The sequence below is a fragment of the Equus asinus genome, chromosome 2, assembly GCF_041296235.1.
Source record: "Equus asinus isolate D_3611 breed Donkey chromosome 2, EquAss-T2T_v2, whole genome shotgun sequence".
NCBI classification, from domain to species: domain Eukaryota; kingdom Metazoa; phylum Chordata; class Mammalia; order Perissodactyla; family Equidae; genus Equus; species Equus asinus.
Genome location: NC_091791.1, coordinates 59,580,527 through 59,606,142, shown reverse-complemented (window position 1 = coordinate 59,606,142; position 25,616 = coordinate 59,580,527). Strand labels below are relative to the sequence as shown.

General features: G+C 40.8%; 1 protein-coding gene across 6 annotated transcripts in view; it reads right to left on the bottom strand.

Annotated features, from left to right (window-relative positions):
* SGPL1 (sphingosine-1-phosphate lyase 1) overlaps positions 1 to 25,616 on the bottom strand; it is a 51,459-nt gene that overhangs the window by 12,173 nt on the left and 13,670 nt on the right. For 4 of the 6 annotated variants that reach the window (XM_044756644.2, XM_070489659.1, XM_044756641.2 and 1 more), the window contains exons 3-7: positions 18,234 to 18,399; positions 13,007 to 13,074; positions 9,730 to 9,877; positions 7,332 to 7,408; positions 5,768 to 5,896 (exon numbers count right to left, since the gene is read on the bottom strand). In XM_044756644.2, the coding sequence (XP_044612579.1) occupies positions 5,768 to 5,896; positions 7,332 to 7,408; positions 9,730 to 9,877; positions 13,007 to 13,074; positions 18,234 to 18,399 (588 nt within the window). The remainder of the gene's footprint in view (positions 1 to 5,767; positions 5,897 to 7,331; positions 7,409 to 9,729; positions 9,878 to 13,006; positions 13,075 to 18,233; positions 18,400 to 25,616) is intronic. The other 2 variants (XM_044756675.2, XM_070489653.1) reach the window with 1 other exon arrangement.

Genomic DNA, 25,616 nt, shown 5'->3' with positions numbered 1-25,616 from the left:
ATCATCCATTAGCATCCGCTGATAAGAAGTAAAACTTTCTAAGTTTTCATATTTAGTGTAGCTTACTATGAGATGGAATGAGAGAGTGACTACTGAAATTTCCTAAAATAACATCCACATATAGGACAAAAATACCATTGGATAGACAATCCCAGTGGTCAAGAGTTACATGGCAGATTAGCTGAGCAAAGTCAGTCATTTTTTGATTCAGGAAGTCTTTATGAAACATGTGACCGTCATCCACAAGACAACACACTGTCTTGGACATCGGACCCTTCTCTGCATTTCTATGCTAGAGAAGACAAAATGCTCACAGTTGAGATCAGCTCTGCAGATCAGCAGCATGTCCTGTGGTCTAGCAGAAAACCTCAGAATGTCACATGTGGAACCAAACCAGTTGTGAAGAAAGACAGGAAAGGACGAGCAAAGTCCAAGTGTGCAGTGCGTCAATCTCTTACTAAGGCCCAGGAATGACCTAAGCAAAAATATTTCCAAACCCCCTAGTCACCCACTTCACATGTCCTATTTTCAGTCCTGTTAACTCATCAAATCAACATCATTATGTGTTAGGCAAACAACAGTGTACTTTTGACTATAAAAGCAGGAACGCCTAAATTCTACTTATAATTTTTATTTCTGATGGCCAAATTCTGTGTTCAAATATGCTACTACTCTCCCATTTCCCTCCATCCTCTGTACCCAAAGAAAAACAGAAATTTAATTGTGAATTAACAAGATAGAAACCTCAGTGACTACTTGTTATATTAATCATCTTCTTTCAACGTTTATAAAAACTCACTCTTACATAGGATATGGATGTGAGAAAACAAGGGTAGAACATGACCTATTTGGAAAACTTTCTTTTAGATGCTGTTTGGACCCAATGGCATTTGCACAAGCCAAGACTGTTTTCTGTGGTAACCTAATTTCTTTCAGTATATGAAGCTACCTCCCACCCATTCTAACTAAGGCAAATGAAGTTAACAAAAGGAAAGCTAGTTTAAGGTTGAAGAACAATGAACAAGAAGAGCTTAAGACCTTAGCTGCGAACAGGCTGAAGGCTGCTCAGCCATCTGGCTGTCTTCCTGTTTCCCACCTGTAAACTGAACTTTCTTCACCGAAAGTGGCTCATCAAGAGAGACAGAGGCGGAGAGATTTACAGAGAGAGACAGACTCAAGAGAAAGAGAGAAACTTGAATAATCCCAGAGGTAATTAGTTCTCTTACAAAAGTCTAAGCATTCGAAGGGACTGGGGATTTTTGACTTTATCCTCCTCCTGATCCCTGACACATCCACTAGAAAGGAGCAGAATGCGAGAGGCATGGTCCAATTGCAGCAATACAAAAAACCCCCACAGGTTGGATTTCTGGATTAAGACAGACTGAAGCTACTTTACAGATTTTTTCTCCCCCAATAACCGTAAGAATGAAGGAAAAAAGCAGTAATTATCTGCCATAACAACCACCAAACAAGAAAAGAGAGAATCTAATGCAATAAACTTCAAATACCGGCAAAACTTTGAAGAAACAAAAAAGAAAAGAAAAAAAGGAACAAGTTTCTAAAGCAGAACCGAGAACAAAACACAACTCCCAACCCCTCCTCCAAGCCCCGGAGATTGTCCGGTGAGTCAGCAAAATCCTGGGAATTCTCATTAATACCCCTAATCAATTAATAATCATTAATACTCCTAATCTTCAGAGAAGCAAGTGGAAGGGGCTTCCTTATTTTCTTTCCTTAGCTTCAGATCAGTGAGTGGTAGCCATGGCCACTAGGCAGAAACAAGCAAAACAGAGAGAGAGAACATCAGGACTGGTTCTTAAAGTGAAGACTTGAGGGATACAGGATGGGCTAAAGAAATCATCACAGCCCAAAGGGTATTATTTTCTTCCAACTAGGCAGAGTGAACTCTGGTAGATGACCTTTAACAAATTCTCAAAAGACACCTAGAGAGTCTAGTACAGATGGAACAAAGCTTTAGCTGAGCCCTGCCCTCAATCAAACACTCTCAGACAAGAAAATCACCCACCATGCGTCAGAACAAACAGAATGTCTAGAGAATCACCCAAGCATGAGCCAAGATGAAAGAAAATAGCATGGTAACTATGCAAACATATAAAAAGAAAAAAGTGGTTTGCAAAATAAAGGCACAACTCAGAAGGTACCAACCTAAGGACAGAAGGAAATTCCTCATGACTGTTGTCCCCTACTGGACAATATCATGAGAACATGAATCCAAGAAAACAAGAGTTGAAACACTGGACACTGAAACAACACAATGAGACTGCAGACCTAAAAAACAAAGTACCAAACAGCATCAATACAGAATTAATAAATATATCAGGAACAGAATAAACACCGCTGAGAACAAAAATACTGACTTAGAGGAAAGGTTTAAGATAAGTTTAGTGAACCCAGATAAAAAAGAGAGAGATTGAAAGATCAATGTCATTCCACACTTGGAGAACTATGCCCATCTGGCTGGTCAGAGAGAACCAAAGGAGAATGATGGAGATGGCTGGACATCTGTGAAACCATGTTCTCTAAGGACAGCTGAGTGTCCTAGGAAATACGTGGGAAAGAGAAGATTCGGGGGAAAGGATTTCAAGTATACAAAGGTCTCTCACGTGGAAAAAAACAATTATGGAACTTCTGTTTCCAGCAACATAGAACATTTGCCTTGGGCAACCCTCCTACCTGAGACAACCAGAAAGCCTGATAAAACATTTAAAAATTTTTTTACATCCACCACTAAGCTAACATAAAGGAATACACTGAATGCCCAAACAAAGCAAAATCAAGAATCCTACAAGATAAGTAAGTACCAAAGCCGGCTTTACCTTCGAGGGTTGCTGCCAACCCCTAGAGACCTCAAACTCTCACTCAGACAAATGGACAGCAGCTAAATTCCAGGCCCGCCCAAGGGAAGGGGTCTAACAGGAGACAGCTGACAACACTGGGACTACACCCACATTCTCAGGGGTACAGGAAATAAACCCCACTGGTGCCAAAGAGGACAGAAGGAAAAACTGCTTTTCTCAACCCTGATGCACAGGTAAAGAAAAATAAATCTCCCAAGAAGTTATGGGGAGACAGATTTTTGTGAGTTTGTGGTCTGAATTCACATCACCTCTGCTGTACAAAACTACATGCTGAGAACTGGACTTAAACTGGTTCCAATGTGGTAGCACTTCCCAGCAATGCCCCAGCAACTGGCAGAAGTAATTACAAATCTTTCTGGAAGAACTTAACCTCAGTCTAGGCCTCACAGTTAAGTTCCCAGGAAAATGAGTGGCTCATAGTAAAAAAAAAAAAAAAAAAAAACCGACAAATATAAAGATACAAGACAACATGAGTGAAACCAGCAGGGACAGACGGGTAAGGCTCATGGATCACCCAGCTCCAACGATTATCAATTCACAGCTTACCATTCATCACCCCCAACTTTGTGTTGGCTCCAGCCACTGCTGCTATTGGGAATATCAGATGTTCTAACAGTTATAGGTTACAGGGTCTCTATTTTTTCTGGCTGCTTTTAAACACCAATTAGATGTGTGTTAGCCCTTCTCACTCTATGCTGCATGTCTCCTAACCTCTCTTGTACTTTCTACTTGTCTCTCTGGATTTTATTCTGGTAAAGTTTTTTTATCTGTCTTACTCCATAAATTTGACTTATGAACCATGTAAATATTTTATATAGTTATAAATGAACCAAGACTCCTTGGACAAATGGCTAATTCTGGGTCTGGAGCAGGAAATGTACAAGGCGAACCTGGAATATTTCATCAAATAAAAATAATTTGTCAAAAAAAAGGAAAGACATGGCTGGCCCGGTGGCATAGTAGTTAAGTTTGCACGCTCACCTTCAGTGGCCAGGGGTTCACAGGTTCGGATCCTGGGCACAGACCTATACACTGCTCATCAAGCCATGCTGTGGCAGCATCCCACATACAAACAATAGAGGAAGACTGGCACAGATGTTAGCTCAAGGACAATCTTCCTCAAGCAAAAAAGACGGAGACTGGCAATGGTTGTTCGCTCAGAGTCAATCTTCCTCACCAAGAAAAAAAAAAAAGAAAGGAAAGAAAGGAAACTTTCAAAGACTACTTGAGTCATGCAAAATGACCCAGGAGCCAAAATTAAGAAGCTCCCACTGGCCAAAAATGGGGTAATTTGAGCATCAACCTGAGTAACAACTACAGTGGACTGAAGCATACATAGTATTCTACAATTTACCTACCCTACTATTGACAGACATTTGAATTAACAGTTTTCAACTATCATGAACATGGCTGCTATAAATACACATCCATCCTGATATACACTAGTTTTTCTAGGATATATCCCGAGTAGCAGAATTTCAGGGTCCAAAGATTCGTGTATCTTCAACTTTACTGGATAAGGCCAAACCATTTTGTGTTTAACCTATGGTGTCTTAAAAGGTCATGAAGAGTCTAATAGCACAGGAGAGCACCTATGAACACTAAGTATACTGTCATCTCCCCTCCATGTCACCCCAGCCATCTAAATGGCATAAGGGAATCCATTGCTAGATTATGGCTGGTTCAACTTTTAATACTTTTGGATTGTTTTTGGAGAAATGAATGCCAGGAATACCAGTTTTATTAGCTACTGAATATATGAACATGTTGATTTTTCATGGTGCCAAGACAAAATAAAAACAATACTGCTTACTGGAAAAAACAAAAAGGAACTATAAAATATTCTTATCTTTGGATGGGCCCTTCACTAATTAAATTTGCAGACTATAATGATTATATGAAAGTATCTGATAGGATTAGCACCTCTAGGTTACCATTACAGCATACTGGGTTAAATCTAACTATTCCACACAAGCTGAGATTTAGTTTTTTCTACAGAAGGCATTATCAGTTTGTTGTAAAAAATCTAGGCAGAAATTTATGAATCACACTTTAGGAAAACTAACAAACATCTACTGGAAAGAATAGCTGAAACAAGGAATCCTCATATGTCTCTTTAAATATAATGATACCCTCTTCCTTTATTCCTAAATCAACTAAATGGGATTCAACTTATATCAAAATAATAAACTTCCAGCTGAAGTAAAACGAGAAGTATATTCAAAAAACTATAAGATGGTTTGACAAAGTTATATAGATAAATGAGTAGGTAGGTGGATGTATAGGGGGTTGAAAGAGAGGGAGGGAGAGAAAGGAGCAAAGAGAGCAGACGCAGCAAAATACTTCTATTTAGTTAACGAGAGTATTCTTTAAACTATTCTAGCAACTTGATGTAAGTTTGCTTTTCAAAGTAAAAAATTGAAAAGAAAAAATATCTAGAAGAACATATATTAAAATGTTGAGGGGCCAGCCCCATGGCCAAGTGGTTACGTTTGAGCACTCCGCTTCAGCAGCCCAGGGCTTCACCAGTTTGGATCCTGAGCGCAGACGTAGCACTGCTCATCAGGTCATGCTGAGGCGGCGTCCCACATGGCACAACTGAAGGACCTAAAACTAGAACGTACAACTATGTACTGGGGGCTTTGGGGAGAAGAAGGAAAAAAAAATGAAGATTGGCAACAGACGTTAGCTCAGGTGCCAATCTTTAAAAAAGAACAAAAATTTTGATACTCTAGATTACAAATTACAAGTAATATTTTAGAACTGTTGTTAATCTGGTTCTTTCTACAAAAATCACATATTACTTGTGTAATAAAATGTCTTGAATAAAATCTTCTATGTTAAGCTACCATAGATAAGATTATTGGATGCCACTTGCATACACTTACACATCCACAGGAATCTGGTCCCCCATTGAACAGGGAACAAGCTATCCTCACAATCTCTGCCTCGATCTTCCGCAGTCCCGGGAAGATATCTGGATGCAGAGGATTACTCCAGGCAAAATTGCCATAGGCCTGCAAAGAAATGCAAGCAGACAGGAAGTAAGACAATCATACTGTATGGGACAAAGAATCACACACTAAACAAGTTTCTAGGTATTAGGAACAATACTACCAACCGGAAAAATGGTAAGATATGTTCCCCAAACTAAAGAAGATCAAAATATAGTAGAGGAGACAGACGTGCAAATAAATTATTTTACAATGTGGTAAGAGAAGTATAAATGTGGTTAAAAGCACAGACTAAAACACCAAACAAACCCAGTTTGAAATCTAGGCTTTGCTTATCACTTCTAGCTATGTAATCTTGGGTCAAATAGCCTCTCTGAGGTTCAGTTCCTCATATGCTAAAGGGGATAATTATGGTATCTATCTGATAGGGTTCTAGCGATACGTCAACAACAGAAGGCATGCAAAGCACTAGTAGAGTGTCTGGCACAAAGCAGCTGTTGCTGTGAGTACAATATCAGATGTATGGACATGATGGTAAGGGGCCTTAAAGAGGGAATAATGGACATCTTAGGTGTTCTGGAGCTGTCTGTTGAATGGAACCTTGAGTGATAAATACGAATTCATCATTTAGAACAGGTGGAATGAAGGAGGGAAAGGAAAACAACGTAAGAGCAAGGTGTATACTCGGTCAAGAGAAAAGGCAGGAGTTAGTGTGTACGTGGGAAATTAAAAGGAGTGGTTGAAAAAATAGGTGGGAGTTGGCTTATGACAGGACTTGTATTTTCTGTTACATAAGCAGCTTGCCTTTTATCCTGAAGATAATGGGAAGCCAGTAACAGATCTTTTAAGCATAGGTGTAAGATCAGAATTACGCAAAGATATAGCTGAGCAACATGTGTAATATTCAGTAAGGTGTGAGCAGCTTCACAGTTATAATAATCAAACACAAAGACCTGAGAGACCATCGGTCCAATACTAATTTTATATGACAAAGTGGGATTTAAAAAATAAATTTGATTAGAAATGGAAAAAGCTAAAGCCAATTCTAAAGTCAACCAAAAACGAGAATTATTTGAATTATTAGTGAGACTACTGCTCATTCTCAGATCATTTGATTTGAGATTCAGGCAGCAAAAGAAATTATGACCACATTTCCAACCCTTGTCTCCTGCTATCAGACAAAATTGGTCTTGGCATTAATAACCTCAAATGATGAAACTACCTTCCCTAGTAATCTGCCTCCTACACAGGGTGTCTGTAAGACCTGGAGACGTAAATAATATCTTTCTTTTTTACAGACTGAAGATGTCTTTGACAATATTATGCATATTCACCTGTGTCTGGATAAAGAAAAACTTTCTAAACTTGTTTAGTTTTATTTTAAAAATAAACTTTCCTTAAGGAATTTTTTTTTTAATTATAAAAGTAAGGAGGCAAAAGTGAGATCCTATAAACCAATACAGAGCACACACACTCCCACTGAGGGCTGGACACTCACCTTCACGAGGAGTTCCGTGAGCTCCTCTTCCCCACTGTACACAGCTCCGGAGGCTTTCCCTTCCTGCCACAAGACATCTGCAAAGAAAGGTACGACCACTGGGTCAGCACGCAGCAACCTTTGGGAAGACAGGTTCTGATAAAGGCGAAATAGGAAGAAACTCCTCTGGGTACAAAAGGAAAAAAAGTTTGAGTGGAAACCCAAAAGCATTGGAATATCAGATTGAGAAAAAGAATCCCAATAAAGAGCTATCACAGCAAAATAAAGACGTAAGATCAATTCCTATCAACAGTGTGAAAAAGACATTAACAGCATCTAGGTACAACAAAGCTAGCACAACAATAACGTTGTCATCATCCCCAACTGCCTTCTAACAGCAGAAAAATTTTCCTTGATCCATACTCATTTCCTGTTCTCTGTATGGCTTAGGCTTGACCTTATTCTGCAAGTGCTTCCTTCTTCTCTCCCTTCCTACCCAAAGGAAGTGATATGAGCAGAAAAAAGCAACACAGAAGTGTGAAATTTCAATAAACTATCATCAGAGTTGGAGCCAGGAAACTGAATCCCTGACTAAACAAACCATGATGAGATATGAACCCTCGGCATCCTGGTCTCAGGAGCCCCTCCTTCAGAGGAGCGTGGAAACCCACACAGAATTAGCCACCTGCTTCCAGCAACACAGGCTGCGGCACTCAGGATCAGGAACACAGTCACATGCGGATAAAGCTCGGAGGAAAGGCTTCTGACCAGAATATAAGGTCCAACTTTCCACGTCCTGTCTGAGGTGCTTCCCCAGAGACATTCTACATCATACCAACAAATCTATTGATATGGGCGTCTCCTTTTGCTACGGCACGGCTGAGCCCTACTGAAAGCGAGTAGTGAGAAACCTATCACAGAAACACAGTAACTTAAAACTACATCCATGGCTCTAGAAATCCACAATCTTCAGCTCCAACAAGAGAGCAGAGCACTGAGCAGTGACTATCCAAACCAGCCCCTCATTTTCACCCAATCTGCCCAGCTCTGGCTTGCTGCCAGCGTTACTTTCCCTCTTTCCTTAGAGGACACTGGTCTGTACCATGCATCTCTTCCGACCAGAGGTCTCCAGCCTTTCAAAAGCAGGACACAGTTTCATTTCCTGCTCTTTTACTGGTGCTACAGAGCATGGCAATGGACAGTGACTTAAAAAGGGAAGGGAAGGAAATAGGGTGGCAGCAATCATGTAAATAATCACAATCATGTAAATAATCATAATCATGTAAATCTTTAATATACAGGCCTCACAGTACTAAACCCTGCTTCCTATCATTTATAAATCCCAGACTGTACCTAATTTTGTACCATCCAATGTCAAAAACTCAACATATGTCAATTAGAAATTTCAAAATGCATTTGTTGAAATGTAATGTGGTATCCTGAATTGGATCCTAGAACAGAAAAAAGGACATTAGTGGAAAAACCGGTGAGATAGGACCAGAATTTGTAGTTAATAGTACTGCACCAACATTAATTTTGAGTTTTGACAAATTAACATCAGGAGAAGCTGGGTAAAGGGTACACGGGAAATCTCTGTATTACCTTTGCAAATTTTGTATAAATCTAAAATCATACCAAACGAAAAAGCCAATTTTAAAAAAGTACTTGTAATATGATCTTACTGTGCTTGTGTTAATAATAGCTAACATTTATTGAGCACATACTGTATGCCAGGCATTATATATACCTGTATGATCTCATTTAATCTCTATGATCATTCTTTCAGGTGAGTACTATTATTATTATCCCCATTGTAGAGAGAGAAAAACCAAGGCATAGAGAAGTAACTCACCCAAAGTCACACTGTAAGTGGCAGAACCAGGATGTGAATCCAGGCTGATTCCATGGGCCGTACTCTCAAACATTAAGCTGCATTTATCCTTCTCACATGTGCTCATGCATACGTGTACGTGTGTGTGTTTATCACACAAAACACTAACAACATTTTGTTACGTACATATGTATCTCTCATCTGTGTTTATCTTTCCATGACGGAATTACAGGGACTTTTTATTTTCTTTTGTGCCTTCATGCAGATTTCACAATTTTCATAATGAATCTGCATTTCATTTTTATTATATATATTCTTTTTTAAAAAACAAATGTTTCTTTTTTATTCAGGCTTAGAAAAGGAAACAGAACCAAGTTCCACTGTTTCTGAGATTGCTTTGCTTTCTGAATAAAGGATGAATCTAAACATAATTTTTAAAATATGAAATTCAGCCTCTGAGAAAGGGAGCAGGCCCTCCTGAAAGTATATGTACCAGGGATAAACTATTCTTAACCTATGCAAACAGAAACAACGAGCAAACTAGCACCGTTAAGAAAGGAGAAAGCACACATTTGCAGAGAACCATACCCAGACGGCTGTAGTCCTTGAGCTTGTCCAGAACTGCAGACGTGCTCAGACCTTGAGAGGGTAGAGCTCTCACATACTCTTTATCCACTTTGAGGAATGACATGTTCTTGCTAATATCATCCTTGGTCTTGTTCAACTTATCCTGGATCTCCAAAGGTAAGAAAGACAAAGTTAAAAAGGAGACAGAGGAATACAGGAGAGAGAGTAGAGGAACCAGTTATGACACCAAGTCAACTGCTTGAGGCTGGGCACCACACAAGTGCTACAAAACAAGGACGCTATTTTTTCATAAAGAGATGCGACATTTTAACTGTTCAGCTGTTTTCTGGCATGTCCAACAGTCTCTTAGAAGTCTGAAAAGTCAACTTGCTCTGAAAGTCAAAGATGCACTCAATCCCCCCCATTCCTCTGCCATGCTGACATCACCACCGCTTTGCTTGGTTTGCATTTGCTAGAGGCAGCACTTCTCTGATGGCAGTATTTGGACCTTGTTCCCACCCCAGCAGCAGCTACACTGTGTGCGCTAAAGAAACAAAGTTAGGGCCACGGACAGTAGCCAGAAAAGAGGCCACGCAGCAGTCAAAGGGATTCCGGTGTCTGTGCAAGTGATGAGCTCCTTCCACAGACACGCACATAGAAACTGGAGGCCCCAAACAACTCCCCACAGATAAGCCCAAGCCACACCAGGAAGTGCCAGGAAGCCTGTATTTTCTGTCCTCAGGTTGTCCACAGCCTGGACTGACTGACCCTAAGTGCTACGAGGAGCAAGGTCCTTTCTGTCACCTAATTTATCAACTATGGTTACTTCTCTTCCATCCTCACAGCAACAGCTTCTGAGACCTTTCCTTTCATTCATTCACTTACTCACATACTCAATAAATATCTCTTGAACTACTACCATGGGCCCAGGATACACAGTGAACAAAATACAGTTAAGCAGTATACAGTGACAACAACTCCTTTTCTCATGAAGCTTCTTTTAGCAGCAGAGACAGAAAATAAAAGTCAGGTCATGAAAAGTGCTGGGAAATAAAAACAAACCTCGAACAGAGTAAGGAGGTAGAATGGCAGGGGCTGCCGACTGTGATAAGAGGCTCTTGGTGGTAGGGTCTGGGGAAGAACAGCAATGTGTCACAAGTTTTGTGTGTCACAGTGATACGGTCTCAGCAACATCTGTTAAAGTTTGGTGCCCAAGAGCTCACTCCAAACTTTAGATTCCCTCATCTCTAGCTGTGCATGACAAGCATACAGGAGGAGCTTCTTAGCTGTGGCCCTCAATGAAACCACAGGGAAGCCACTCCTTCAAAACATGTCTCCAGCAGTGTGACAGGCAGGTGCTGGCAGGGAGTAGAGACCACACGCGTGGGCAATGCTATGGGCATGTGACGGACATGAAGATACTTTTAAAGTTGTAAATAAAGAACTATGCTGCATAAACGGCAACCATGCAACAGGAACAAACTTTGAAAGCTGAGCTTCATGCATAGACTCTGCTGTTGGAATAAAATAAAAGACAAAAAATGATAGTAAGAGGGCTATCAGAAAGCACGGCAAGTACTTCCCCATTCCCAACTGTTGCCTCAGAGCCTCTATCACGTTTTAATTTCTTCACAGCATTTATTTCAAAATGAAATTCTTATGTATTTGTTTACTTATTTACTTTCAGTCTTTTCTACTAAAATATAAGTTTCACAGAGGAAGGACTTGGTCTTGTTCCCACAATACCCTCAGCACCTAGACCAGCACCTGACATGGAACAGGTGCTCAGTACTAACACGTGTGAACACGTGAATGTAAGTGATGAATGAGAGGGGGACACATACTCACTCAAAACAAGTAACTTTTGTCTCTCAGCTTCAAAATCTGCTTCTAAAAATGAAAGGTGACTATATAGTTTCTAAGTACCTTCCAATTCTGTTATTTTATAAATTTAAGAATAAGTTCTGGAACCCTAGTATTTGTCTCAAAATCTGAAACTGAAGAAGAAAAGCGTGAAGAACACGGGCAGAAAAAATACCAGCAATGATAAGGGGAAATGCTATCATCCTTGGTGATCTAGTCCGTCCTTCATATCTTCCCTCCCCTCTACCCTTCACTCGAGAAGGACGGAGGGGGTTTAATTTTAAGGCTTCATAAGATTTGGAGTCAAATGAAAGGTCATTGAGTCTCATTCCCCTTTTCCACCCGTTATTGTTTCCACTGCTCCACAGGAAATGAATCCGAAAATACATAGTTCCAGGAGGGTTAGCAAAGTGGTCTGAATGGATTTTAGTCAATGGCCAGAGATAACTGACATCTTCTTTGGTTTGGCCAGGAATGGGGAAAGCGAACTGAAAGCCAAGAGTGAAACAGAGCTTGCAGGAAAGTTGAGGGCCGGGGCAGGGACTAAGGGAGATGAAGACCTCAAGGACTCATCTGCTTAGAGCTTGCAGTGGAGCCTGTTTATCTGCACTTGTGATAAAGAACTTGCGGGAAGGGCAGAGGGGTGACTGTCTCCTCCTCAGCGGGGGGAGGGCAGAGAGGAAGCAGTGAAGGGAACACACACTACAGTATAGATAGGTACAAACGGCAGGAGAGCTCTGTTCCTCCCTAAGTTTCTAAACCTGGGATCAGTGAAATATAGCCCAAATCTGACCTATGCCTGTTTTTCAAGGAAAGGTTCACTGGAACACAGCCTAATTCTGTTACCTATCGTCCTGTCGCTGCTTTGCCTCCACAAAGGCAGAGCTGAAGAGTGTGACAGACACGGTAAGGTCTGCAAAGCCTAAAAAGTTCCATACCTAGCCCTTTACAGAAAAAATTTGCCAACTCTGATCTAAACCATCTAAGCACCCAACCCCCAGATATTTAAATTCAGCCCAGTCAATACTGTCCCAAAGCATCCTGTCACTCCTGTCAAGTTTTCTAATTTTAAATTCTTCCTTAACAGACATCTCCTTTCTCCTTTGGTCAAGTACATTGGAGAAAGGGTTAGGTCAGGTTTCTCAATCTTGGCCCTTCTGACATTCTGAGCCAGATAATTCTCTGTTGTGGGGTATGTCCTGTGCAGTGCAGGATGCTTAGCAGCATCCCTGGCCTCTCCCTATCTACTAGATGCCAACAGCACTCCCCTCCAGCCGTGATAATAAAAATGTCTCCAAACATTGTCAAATGTTGCTTGGAGGTGGGGGACAAGATTACCCCTCCCCAATGAGAACACTAGGGTCAGTAAATAGAAAGAAAGAGGGATGATCATGGGGGCAGAAGGGGAAAGAAGATCTACAAAGATTCCACTTACCTTGCGACCAATAATAGGCATCTTCCTGATGAGCTTAAAACATCTCTTTTTAAACCTTGACCATAAACCTAAAAGAAAAAATGGTTCTATTACCCAAATAAATTTCCACGAATATGACTTGCTAGCCCTAATGTCTGAACTATTCAGTATGTCCTCTGCAATCTCACTTGCCTTCAGATCGCAAAGGTAGAGTTTCTTTCCTTTCAAAAAAAAAACCTTTTAAATTTAATTTTTTGAATAAGTAATATATTCACATGATCCAAACAAACAAATAAATAAATAAACACAGAGTTAAAAGTTTCCCTCTCATCTATCCCCCAGAACCTATCCTACCCTCAGGCAAACACCACTATTAAGTTTCTGGAATACCCTTCTAGAATTTCTTTATGCATATAGAAGCAAGAATAAAGATATATTCTTATTTGTCTCTCTTTTTACACAAAAGGTAGCATATTCTAACCCTGTACTAGACCTTGTTTTTCTACGTAGGAATATTCTCTTAAAGACCAGTGCTTTTCATTCATTTTTACAGCTGTAGAGTAGTCCACTATATGGATATACCATAATTTATTTAACCTGCTCCTTCCTCACAAACATTTAGATTGCTTCTAATATTTGCTATTACAAACCATGCTGAAATAACCTTGTAACACACACCATACTGCATTCATGAGAGTATACCTACAGGATAAATTCCCAGAAACAGAATTGCCAGGTCACATGACATGTATTCCAGAGTTCTTTACCTTCCCAATGTTTCCAGATGTCCAACATTTCTCTTCCCTCCTCCAAAACAAATGACCAACCCATGCTTTTTTTCAGGATCTATGCTCCAGTAACTCAATCAACACATATCCTAGCAACATTCTCTGGACCTAAAAAGGCCTTCAGTATCATGAATACCAATCAGACTCCATTCTGTCAGGTGGTACATAGGACAAATATGGAATTCTGATTCTGTCAATTACAATAATTATAAGTACAGGGCATCTAAATAGACCACTACACCTTTTTGTTTTCTTTAGACTTTTTTTTTTGGTGAGGAAGATTGACCCTGAGCTAACATCTGTGCCAATCTTCCTCTATTTTGTATGTGGGATGCCACCACAGCATGGCTTGACGAGCAGTGTGTAGATCTGTGCCTGGGATCCAAACCCACAAACCCTGGGGCCACCGAAGCAGAGCACGCAAACTTCACCACCACACCACTGGGTCAGCCCCCTATTATACCTTTCAAAGAATCCACATTCAATATATCTCAACTGCCTCCAACAACAAGACTTTGAGGTTGGCATAGAAGACACTACATACTATCCACAAGCAGCTGAAGATCAAAACATTAATAACTTGCTCAAGGTGACAGATCAAATCAGTGACGGAGCAGGGACTTAACTGAAGTCTGTTTTTTCAGTCCTAGACCCCCAGGACTCTACACTGCTTCAAATGCACAATAGGAATTTTCTGTTATCCCAAAGAGTCTGTAAGGAATCTAGACCAGCTTCTATGCAAGGCATGAACTGCATATGAACTTTTACTGCATTCCTGGGAGATCTGGTCATTCCAATTTCCCTGGACTGAAGGTGCCCTCTCTCAGCAACCAGAACGTGTCTGGACCTCCTCTTGGCATTGTATGATGCCTGCGTTTCTACCAGTGATTTGTGCTTAGGCTGCCCCCGCGCCTACTTCACTCTCCAGTGCCTACCACTGTGGTCAACACTCTGTAAATGTCTAGGACAAATCCAGGTAACCAAGACACAGACAGAATAAGAAGGCAAAGGAACTGAAATCAATTGTTTGTAGTTACTTTTTTGTTTACATTTCGGGTATTTCCTTTTGGTTCTATGTTCTACACATTGTAACACACAGCTGAGATCTTGCTGTGTGTACAATATGGTGTCCTCCTCTCATTTACAGCATTTTCTACGTTATTAAAAATTCTTCCTAAACATGTTTTCAATGTTACCACAACAGTCCATCAAATGAGAATAACAATGTTGCATACTTAAGTTGCTTGTTATTTGACTATGTCTAACAACGTCAAAGCTGTAAAGATTCGGAACCACTCCTTATTTAATAGATCAAGTAATTAATTAATAAGGGAGGTCTAAAAATCAGCAAACTGAGGCAGGTGTCCAAAAGAACAGTTATGTGACTAGGTGGAGGAGAAAAGAATAGACTAATTTTGTGAAAGTTGTGAGATAAAATGGTATGGGGTAAAAAGAACAGAATACAGGATTAGAGACGGTAAAAATGAAAAGATTATGTGGTCATGACCTAAAAAGACTATCTCAAAAGTAAAAGTCCCCAGAGGTACAGAAAGAAAAGTAATTATTATGTTTTAAGGTAATAAAATAGGAAATGCCAGTGTAAGAAAAACAACGCGTGGCTCTTTCCAGGTCACAAATGACGCCACTCAACCCTCATATCACCCTATAACTAGGTGAGGCAGGTGTGATTATGCCCATTTTATTGTGAGGAAACGTGCTAAGAGAGCTTAAGGGTGTTGCCCACAGTGCCATGGCTGGAAACTGGAGTTTACTGCCTCTTCCTACCACATAAGTCTGATTTCTGTTGGTGAACTACGGACAGCCCCACAGTTAAAATCAACGTCAAGTAGTAGCACACTAGCTGATAATCGGGGAGCAGAATTAAAGCAGAGAGAACACTTTAGAGAGCAACCCTCTGCCCGCCCCTCCATGCCCCAACGTCCTGTCCCTTCCAGTTCTTAATTACTCCAGTGTCTACCCGGTGTTCCAGCATGACCCTCTCCCCCTCAGAAGGGTATTCAGAGTTTGAAAAACAGCAAAATTTATCACTAGTCCAGACTTTAGACTCCTCAGGCAATAAACTAAAAACAACTCAATTGTTCAGTGACACAGAGAATACTCCTAACACGAGCAAGGTGCTGAAAAAAATGGCAATTCTACCAAAATTATCTCTGATCTCTAGAGGGAAGATATTTTCATTTGTGTCTAAAATTCAAGCTGGATGTTACAAAATAAAAAGTACGTTATGCGTGCATATGTGATAAACTGTATGAAATTGCCAATATTCAACAATTTTTGACCTATAAAAACTATATTTTGTATAGTCCAACCTGATTCAGATTTAAAAAGAGATATAGATACATAAATAGTGGTTATCTCTAGGTAGCAAGATTTTAATTTTTTTCTTACGGCTTATCTATATTGTCTAATTTTCTACAATGAGCATGCACTACTTCTGTAACAAGAAAAAAATGTTATTAAAAATGAAACAACCAAAATGGCCTGGAGTTGAGCTCACAGAGATTCAGACGGCATGCAGCATTAACACACTGCCACTGCTAACTTCTCACGGAATGCTCAGAGGCCAGTATGCTCTTGTTGAACACTAAAGGCAGGTGAGTAAGTACCAGGACCTAAGACAGCTCTGCTTCTGCTACCAGTTAAACAAAACGCACGCGGGCACTGCAGGCCACAGAACTGAAAACACAAGTAAATACCTAAAGCGAACACTAACCAGAGAAAAGAAATATCAATCTCAAGATCTCTAAACATAGTCCAGTTTACAAATACACTACCTTAAAGGGAAAGGCACAGAGAACGGTGGCTGTCAGGAGTCGGGGGGGGGGGGGTGTAATGGGGAGTTAGTGTTTGATGGGGACAGAGTTCGAGTTTAGGATGATGAGAATGTTCTAGAGATGGATGGCAGTGATGGTTAGACAATAATGTGAATGTACTTAATGCCAGTGAACTTAAATGTACTTAAAAATGGGTAAAATGGTAAATTTTGTGCTATGTACATTTCATCACAATAAAAAACAAAGGAGGAAAAGTACATTTATTGCTACTCCTTAGAGTCCTCTGCAATAGGTCACTTCACTTGGAAGGACAGGATGGTGGGCACCACTGAAACCAATGCTTCCCGGGAAAGAAATAAGCCTGAGCAGCAAGACAAGGGTCGGGTCCACTTCCAAACCAGAGAGCAGATGCAGCAGAAGGGTGGTCCATCTAATCTGTCAGAATTTATGAGGGAATCTTTCAAGGTGCAGGAGCAGAAACTAAGGACAGGGTTTTCAAAGCTGGAGTGTACTAAAACGTAGACAGGGCAGTCATGTCTCCTTTCCACTTTAATTAAGTGCAATGTTTACTACGCCATAACTCTGCAATTTTACTAAAATGGCTCAATGGCTATCTGCACGCAAACAGATAAAACAGAATCTGGACTTTCTCGAGGGAAGAGGAAGAAAAGCAGAAAAAGTACAGCTAAAGAGCCCCTTCACACCGATGTTATCAGGGAAGCAAATAGTTACGGAAATTTTAAACAAAAGAGAAACGACAAGCGATTCTCTTCAATGTTACTGGTTTCTTATCCCAAGGAAATGAACTCAGAAACCCTATAAGAGTGGGGAAGGGGCGCGGCAGAGAGTCACAGAACACCCACCACCACTCCTACCATTTGTATTTAGATGAAATCAAGCAAAACATACCAAGCACAGCCTGCAGGGGGATAAGAATTCACAAGGAAGTAACAGGAAACCAGATCTCCAGGTTGGTGAAGAGGGGTGGCAGGAGAGGAGCTTACACCTTAGGAAGGATGGAGGATTTATAAGTTGATCACTAAGAGGCTTTCCTTCTGTATTTCCTGAGAAGTGGCCTCTTTCTTCCCCATGTCAATCTGGCTCATTGAATCACTATCCAGGAAGCTCAAGGTGCACTGTTCCCTGATGACAGAAGTCAACTCCAAAAGGACACGGACCTTGTATTACTTGTGTACTTACTCCCCAGAGCCTAGCACAGTGCCTGTCACATAGCAGGCACTCATACTATCACTGCATGAGTCCTGTTCCAATTTCACATAATCTTTACTGAAAAGGATGGCCTAAAAAGAAAGCAATAAATTCCTGCTTGGGGAATTCCAAGTGATACAATTACATTCTAGGCAAGAAACTGGAACTAAAGAAGGTTTAAGCCACACTCTGAGGTATCTGCGGATCCTTAAAATGACTAATTTCTCAGGAGTTTTTATGGAAGCTGCAAATCTAGAAAAATCAACAGTATAGGTAAGCAGTAACAGTTACACAAGAGATAACTTTACCAGTTAGAAGACAATGTCCACTTCCCATTTAAATAAATTTAAAAAATCAGAACCAAACCAAAGGCAAGAAATGAGTCCAATCTGTCAGCCATAAGTTCCCAGGCTAGTAAACTCTGCTCTATCTTTACAGAGGGGACAGCATACTTACTTTCGGGCTGGAAGACAAACTCATAGACCCAGACTATCAGCAGTGTCCACACGACACTCCATGCAATCAGCTGCCAGGGCTCATACTTGGTGCAATGCCCATTCACATAATTCTTGGCTTTTGTGGAATATACTTCCAAAATCTCGAAGTAGGGTTCAAAGGCCTTCTAGAAATACAAGAGAAAAAAGAAATATTACATTAGAGAGAGAAAAGAAGTCTGTGCTTAGGTCTTCAACTCTCATGTTTCAAGGGCAAGGCCATCCACCACCAAGCCCTACCCCAACAATAATCTTATCCTCCTCGAAAGCCCTCAAGCTTCTGCTCCAGTCACTCCAGCACACACATCCCTTATGAGTCACGTGGACTCTGACAAGATTTGTGATCTTCTGCCCATTCTGTAAAATAAAAGGTTAAGCTAGGTCATAATTTCAGCTCTAAAGCTTCTATAAGACTGCAGTACTCATTGTCCCACTCTCTTAACTCAAACTACTACTCTCAGTACGAATGTCCTTCTCTCTACTTTATCAGAATCTCCCATCCTCTCAAGCCGGGGGGTCAGGGAACTGTTTCTCTTAAGGGCCAGAGAGTAAATATTTTAGGTGTTGCAGGCCAAACGGTCTCTGTTACAACCACTCAACACTGCTGTGGGAGCACCAACGGTCAGAGAGAGCCGCTCACCAAATGAACAGGGCTGTGTCCCAATAAACTTTAATTACAGATGCTGAAATTATATGATTTCACATAGCACAAAATAGTCTTCTTCTTTTTTAACAATTTAAAAATGTAAAATATCATTCTTAGCTCAGGGGCTGTACAAAAACAGGCAGCAGTCCAGATTTAGCCCATCGGCCAAAGTCTGCCAATCTCTGCTCAAAGGCCCTATTTGACTAAAAATTCTTAAAGCCAGGCTTGTCACTATGTGTATCCCTCACAATACCTGGCACAAGCAAGAAAAATCCTCTCATCTGAAAATTTACCAGCATCTCTCACTCATGAGAATTGCCTCCCCCATCAAATTCTCTTCTGGAGTTTATCTGCACCTCTACACAGAGCTTATCACAATCTGCCTCGCAGTCCGCTCCTCCCCGCGACTGCACAGGTAGGTCTTTGAAGAGACCAGATCTTAGTCATATTTACAAGCCTCAGCGTGCCCTGCACAAAATAAGTTCATCTGATAGCTGGTTACTCACTCACTTATTCAACATTTATCAAGCATCCAGTGTGTAAGGCATCAAGCTGGGGGAGCATTAAGGTAAATACCATAGGTTCTTGCCCCTAATGAGTTTCCAATCTGACAAGAGAGGTCTCTACAGGTATGTGTGTGCATATACACACACGCATACATACACACACACATATATAAACGAGTAAATAAAACTCTTGAGGATAAAGACTATAAAATGGCTGTAAGTTAAGTGTTAAGAGAGACCACTGAGGAAGGCTTATCTAACTTAACCTGAGGGGAGATGGGGAAGATATGACAGAAGATAAAACCTAAGTTGGTTAAAGGGCAAAAGAATGATCAAAGAAAATTCTCCAGGCAGAAAAGCTGAAAGAAAAAAAGTCATACCAGGAAGAGAGAAGAGCAGCTGCAATTGCATAAAGAGTCTGGGAAGGGCAGAGAGTGGTGTGTGCAGGAGTGTGAGCCAGGCGAGGGCAAGGAGCGAACCCACGGGAGCCAGCGCTACATCTCCAACACACAGCAGAGGGCCTGGCGCAGCCCTGTGCTGAGCAAAACGTGGACAGTGGCTGACAGCGACCAAGGAAATGACTGAATACGTCCATCAAGAATTGAGGCTGGGAAAAGCGCACCAGGTCCAGATTAAAAACAGCCTTGGGAAGAAAAAAAGGGGGCATGGAGAGTGGGAGTGTAAACTGATAGGCACTTTTTGTAATATGATTTATTGGTTATCTATTAACATTTTAAATGTATGTTCATTTTGAACCAGAAATTCTACTTTTTGGTATCTACATACTTGTACAAAGAGACATGTTCAAGGACAATCAGGGGTCAGCCTGGTAGCGCACGGGTTAAGTTTGTGTGATCCACTTTCGCAGCCCAGGGTTCGTAGGTTCAGATCCTGGGCACAGACCTACTCACTGCTCGTCAAGCCATTCTGTGGTGGCATCCCACGTATAAAACAGAGGAAGACTGGCACAGACATTAGCTCAGTGACAATCTTCCTCAAGCACAAAAAGGAAGACTGGCAATAGACGTTAGCTTCAGGCCAATCTTCTCCACCAAAAAAAAAGGACATCATTTCCGTATTCTTTGTAAAAATCAGCAAAAGAAAAAACATAAATAACATAAATGTCCATTTATAGAGGAATGGTTAAATACATTATAATATGCACATTTTATATACCCATCCTATGCACCACTAAAAAGATAGATCTATATGAACTACATGGAAAATTTTCAGAATAGGATGTTGACTTAAAAAAAGCAAATTCCATGGGGCCGGCTCAGTAGCGTAGTGGTTAAGTTTGCACACTCTGCTTTGGCAGCCCAGGGTTCGCAGGTTTGGATCTCAGGCCTGGACCTATACATCACTCATCAAGCCATGCTGTGGCAGTGTCCCACATATAAAAGAGAGGAAGACTGGCAGAGATGTTAGCTCAGGACCAATCTTCCTCAAGCAAAAAGAGGAAGGTTGGCAACAGATGTTAGCTCAGGACCAATCTTCCTCACAAAAAAAAGAAAAGGCAAATTGCAGAACAACAAAACAAAAGACATAGGTTTTGCATCAGGAGAGCAATTTTTTTTTTTAGGATAATTTGGTGGGAGATGAGTACAAGGAGGACAGAGATTAGAGACAAAAATTTTAGTTGAGAGGACTGCTGATAGTCCAGGGGAGAAATAAACTGGGTTTGACCTTCAGCAGTATGACACTAGGGAAGAAAAAGCAGTATGGATTTGAAAAACACTTTTGGACGTGGAACAAACAGGGTTTGATAACATTAGATCTAGGAAGTACCGAGTGGGAAGAGTAGAGATAATTCCAAATTTTCAAGTTCAAGTTTGAGAGACTGGGGAAGTGGTCTCACTATTAACCATAGTAGACTAGAAATGGAACGGAAGTTGAAAAAGGCAGAGGAGATTTTGAGAAAAAAATAATATTGGTCTGAATTATGTTCCTATTGGATATCTAGATGCAATTTTCTAGTAGGAGCATGAAAGCTACAAGGAGGACAGGTGTTCAACACAGGTTTGCTGCAAACATTTATACTCTTAGCAATTAGGCTGTGGTATAAGGTAATTAACATTAGGCAAGTACCGGGTTCCCTAGAGGGCTATCCATGGAAAATCCAGGCAGTTTAGCTGCAACCTCCTCACAGTTCTTGGTCACCACTCCCCAGAGCCGTCTGTTGCTATCAACAACCTAAATCCTGAAGAGCAGAAGCAGTGCTAAACAAGGGCTGGCAAAGGCCAGAGGAGTCTATTATCATCAAAGGTACTTCATGATTTCCCTCATTATAAAGATTATAATCTCCTAGTGTTAAAGCTGTGATCAAATCAAATGGCTAAATAGTGTGTATCAATGGGATAACGGAAGAACAATCATTCAGATCAGCTTTTCCTGTGGTGATACTAGTTCCTAATTCATCCAGAAAAGAGAGGTTACCAACATTAAAAGAGGACTGTAGATATTATCAACTCTCCACAGCATGGAACAAAAAAGTCATAACCAGTATTAGGGAGAGAGCAAAGAATCAGCAAACCCAAACTAATTAAATTTTTTAAAAGCCTATCAGGATATGAAGGCATTCCATGCTAACATTTATAAAATTATTTTCAGCAAGAATATATTTCCTTGGGACTTGCTATAGGAAGATAATGGGAATCCTTGAATTCAAAGCCCTTGAATATATCTCCTTAACAGGAGATATGTTTCTATACTCTCTTACTCCAAAGACAGAATGATATCATACGTCAATGGGTCCTAGCAAACTTTTGAGTAGGCAACTAGTTGGTTACACAAATTACATCTCCTGGCCTCATTCCAAGATCCTTGTACGTTACTATAAACAACCCAGGCTCAGTCCCCAACGAAGAAGCACCTCCCAACACCACAGCTCACTGCATTATTGGGCTCTGTGGGATAATATACGCTATCTCCTCGGAAAAAAGGATGAGGCAGTTCCCCGGGGGCCTTGCAAATAGCACAAACCCCAGGCTGGATCCTGATGCAATACTCCAGCCCCTGGGAACCCTACAGTCTAAATACTGAAGGGAACTTTAGACACCAAGGCCACATTTTCACTTTACAAAGAGAGGCCCCAAAGTGAAACAGCGTGCCTAAGTTCACATGGATAGACTTGTGTCAGAGTGCAGACCAGGAACTCAAGCCTCCTGACTCAGTATTCAGTACTCTTTCAATTCTTCAGTCTCAGTGTTCATGGGTAGAGGGTCACAACATTACAATCCAGTGCCATCCTCAGTTTTCTTTTTACAATTTATATTCTTGGCAGAATCCTCCTTGGCTATACAGTACAGTTTATAACAAACTAAAACTGTATGGCTAGGTGATGACTACAGATAGACATCTAGATAGAGACAGCACAAGAACTTAATAAAACTATAATGATTATTTCCCACCATGCTTTTTTGCTCACAGTAATACACGTTTTGTCTATATACATCTGCATATATATACTTATGATTATAATATTTAGGCTTGTGCTTCTTTCAGCTTAATCAACTTATTCTGTCTCTGGAAACACAAGAACTATGAACAGTCACCTAGGAAGGCCTCTAGCTTACTGCGCAACTCCGGGCAAATTATCTCACCAATCTGTGCCTCCATTTCTTTATCTAGGAGAGACACAGAATAATAGTTGTAAAACAAATCAACCGTGTCTGTGTAAACGTGTACCTGTGAGTGTGGGTGCCCCGATTAACAGAACATAGTCCTGGTAACATTTCTGCAAGTAAAACATTCCTTCCTTCACACTTTGTTCTAAAAGTGGAAATGTATTCCTCTAGAGGAAAAAAACAGAAAAAACAAAATACTCTGCCCAATGAATGTGCATAAAATGATAAAGAATACCATAAATCTTCTAAAAGTATAATATTAAAGGAAAAAAGATAAACCTTAGTAGTATGAAGATTCAAAATATTAAACTACTTTAAGAAGCTACTGTCAAATTATAAGTCGTCAATTAACCAGGCTTTCTCTTCTTATCAATTCCATTTCCAATCTAACGATTTAGGTTTTAGCTGATGCCTGAAAGACATCAAAATAGTTTTCAGTGATACTAATTGGGGCCGACCCGGTGGCGCAGCAGTTAAGTTTGCACGTTCCGCTTCTCAGCTGCCTGGGGTTTGCCACTTCGGATCCCGGGTGCGGACATGGCACCGCTTGGCATGCCATGGTGTGGTAGGCGTCCCACGTATAAAGTAGAGGAAGATGGGCACGGATGTTAGCTCAGGGCCAGGCTTCCTCAGCAAAAAGAGGAGGACTGGCAGTAGTTAGCTCTAATCGTCATTAGACAAAAGGCAGCTGCTAGAATTTAGGGGAGTTTAGCAGCCTACTATTCCCAATCATATTTAATTCTTTCAGCCCAAATCACTTCAAGGGAGCAAGACACTTCTGTGAATACAAAATGATAGTAGAAATCTACAAATTTTGTAAATTTGTGGCATGTTAGTTGTTAAATCAATGAGTTTCAAACTTTTCCAATACAGTCCCACAGAAATGTATTCTACAACAAAATCTAGTACACACAGAAACACAGAAAACCAAACCAAAAGATTCTAAAATAATACCTCACCCCTCATTACTTGTGATGCACTTACATTTCTTTCCCATTTCTTCCTTCTTTTGTAAATGCTTGACCCACTAAGTTGATTTGGCATCCCTCTAAATGGATCATGACCTTTCAGTTTAAGACCAGTGCCTGAGGGGCTGGCCCGGCAGCATGGTGGTTAAGTTCACACACTCTGCTTCAGCAGCCCAGAGTTCGTGGGTTCAGATCCCAGGCCTACACACTGCTCATCAAGCCATGCTGTGGCAGCATCCCATAGGCAAAATAGAGGAAGACTGGCAAAGATGTTAGCTCAGGGCCAATCTTCCTTACAAAAAGAGAAAAAAAAACAGTGCCTGAGAGTGATTTTACTCCTGGCTTCCTTATATTTAAATATGGTTGTGTAATGCAGTGAAGGGAGTTAACACGAAGGTTATTTTCTACTCTACACAGTCTCAGTGCTTTTTATACTTCATGATTTATTCCCTTAACACGTTTGTGAGGCAAGGATTATGATCTGACCAAGTAACTAAGTCCAGGAGATTCAGGATTCTTCAGTCAGAAGTTACTTTCCTGTCGGTACTAGCCCACAGCTATCCCCAATGACATTAAATTCTTTCCGTCCCCAAATCACTTCAAGAGAAGCAAACTTCCCACAGTGGCACTATCCACCCCCCACCACCAGCACAAAAACTTCTTTGAGAACTAGTACTGCGCTTGACCAACTGCCAATTAGGCAGTGATATTTTTTCCCCATTAAACTTCTTAATTACCAATTTATACCAGAAGAAACATACTAAAAATGAATATCACTGAAAGAGAAAAGCTGACTGGCAGACATTTCCAGACCCACACTGGACCCATTTCTTTCCTTGGAGCTAACACAAATAGTAACAATCCTTTTTCCCGTATTTAACAGGACCAACCATCTGTATCTGTCTTATTCAAGAGCAATGGCATCTCCATTCAGGCAGCCGCTGGAGCTGCCTACCACACTGTCCTAAGAGGAGATCTGCCCTGCAATGCTGCCACTGCTCTAGGCACACTTACTGCAGTTTAAGGGTCTCCATCATTTGATGGTTATTTTCTGAGTGCCTACTATGTGCATGGCACTGTTTTACAGGCAGCAGAGTTCACCTGTTTGTTTCACTTAAAGCTTCCTCTTCCCTTTACAACTCAAATATTAGGTGACCACCTGACTAAAGAGTGGGTAGAACTAATTAAGAAAGAGAAGGTCAAGGAGGCCATGACAACATACACAGGAAAGGGTGAAGCACTTAAAAGCATTAACTTATTTATAAAGAAGATATGAATATTTATACAACTTAAAATTGTAAACATCTTTTCATGTTAATTTATTGTACTTTATCACCTTATGAGGTTCTTATGTTAAGAAGGAACAGTTTCACTTTACTGGTGGGGAAAACTGAAGTCAAGAAAGGTTAATTGACTTGTTCTACGGCAAACAGATAGTATGTGGCAGACTCTGGACTGAAACCCAGGACTGCACACTCAGAGTTGAATTCCAAGATGTCTGCAACCATCTCTCAGAGCTTCACAACATTATAATATCGAAACATTGGGGCTGGCCCGGTGGCCGAATGGTTAAGTTCGCGCGCTCCGCTGCAGGCGGCC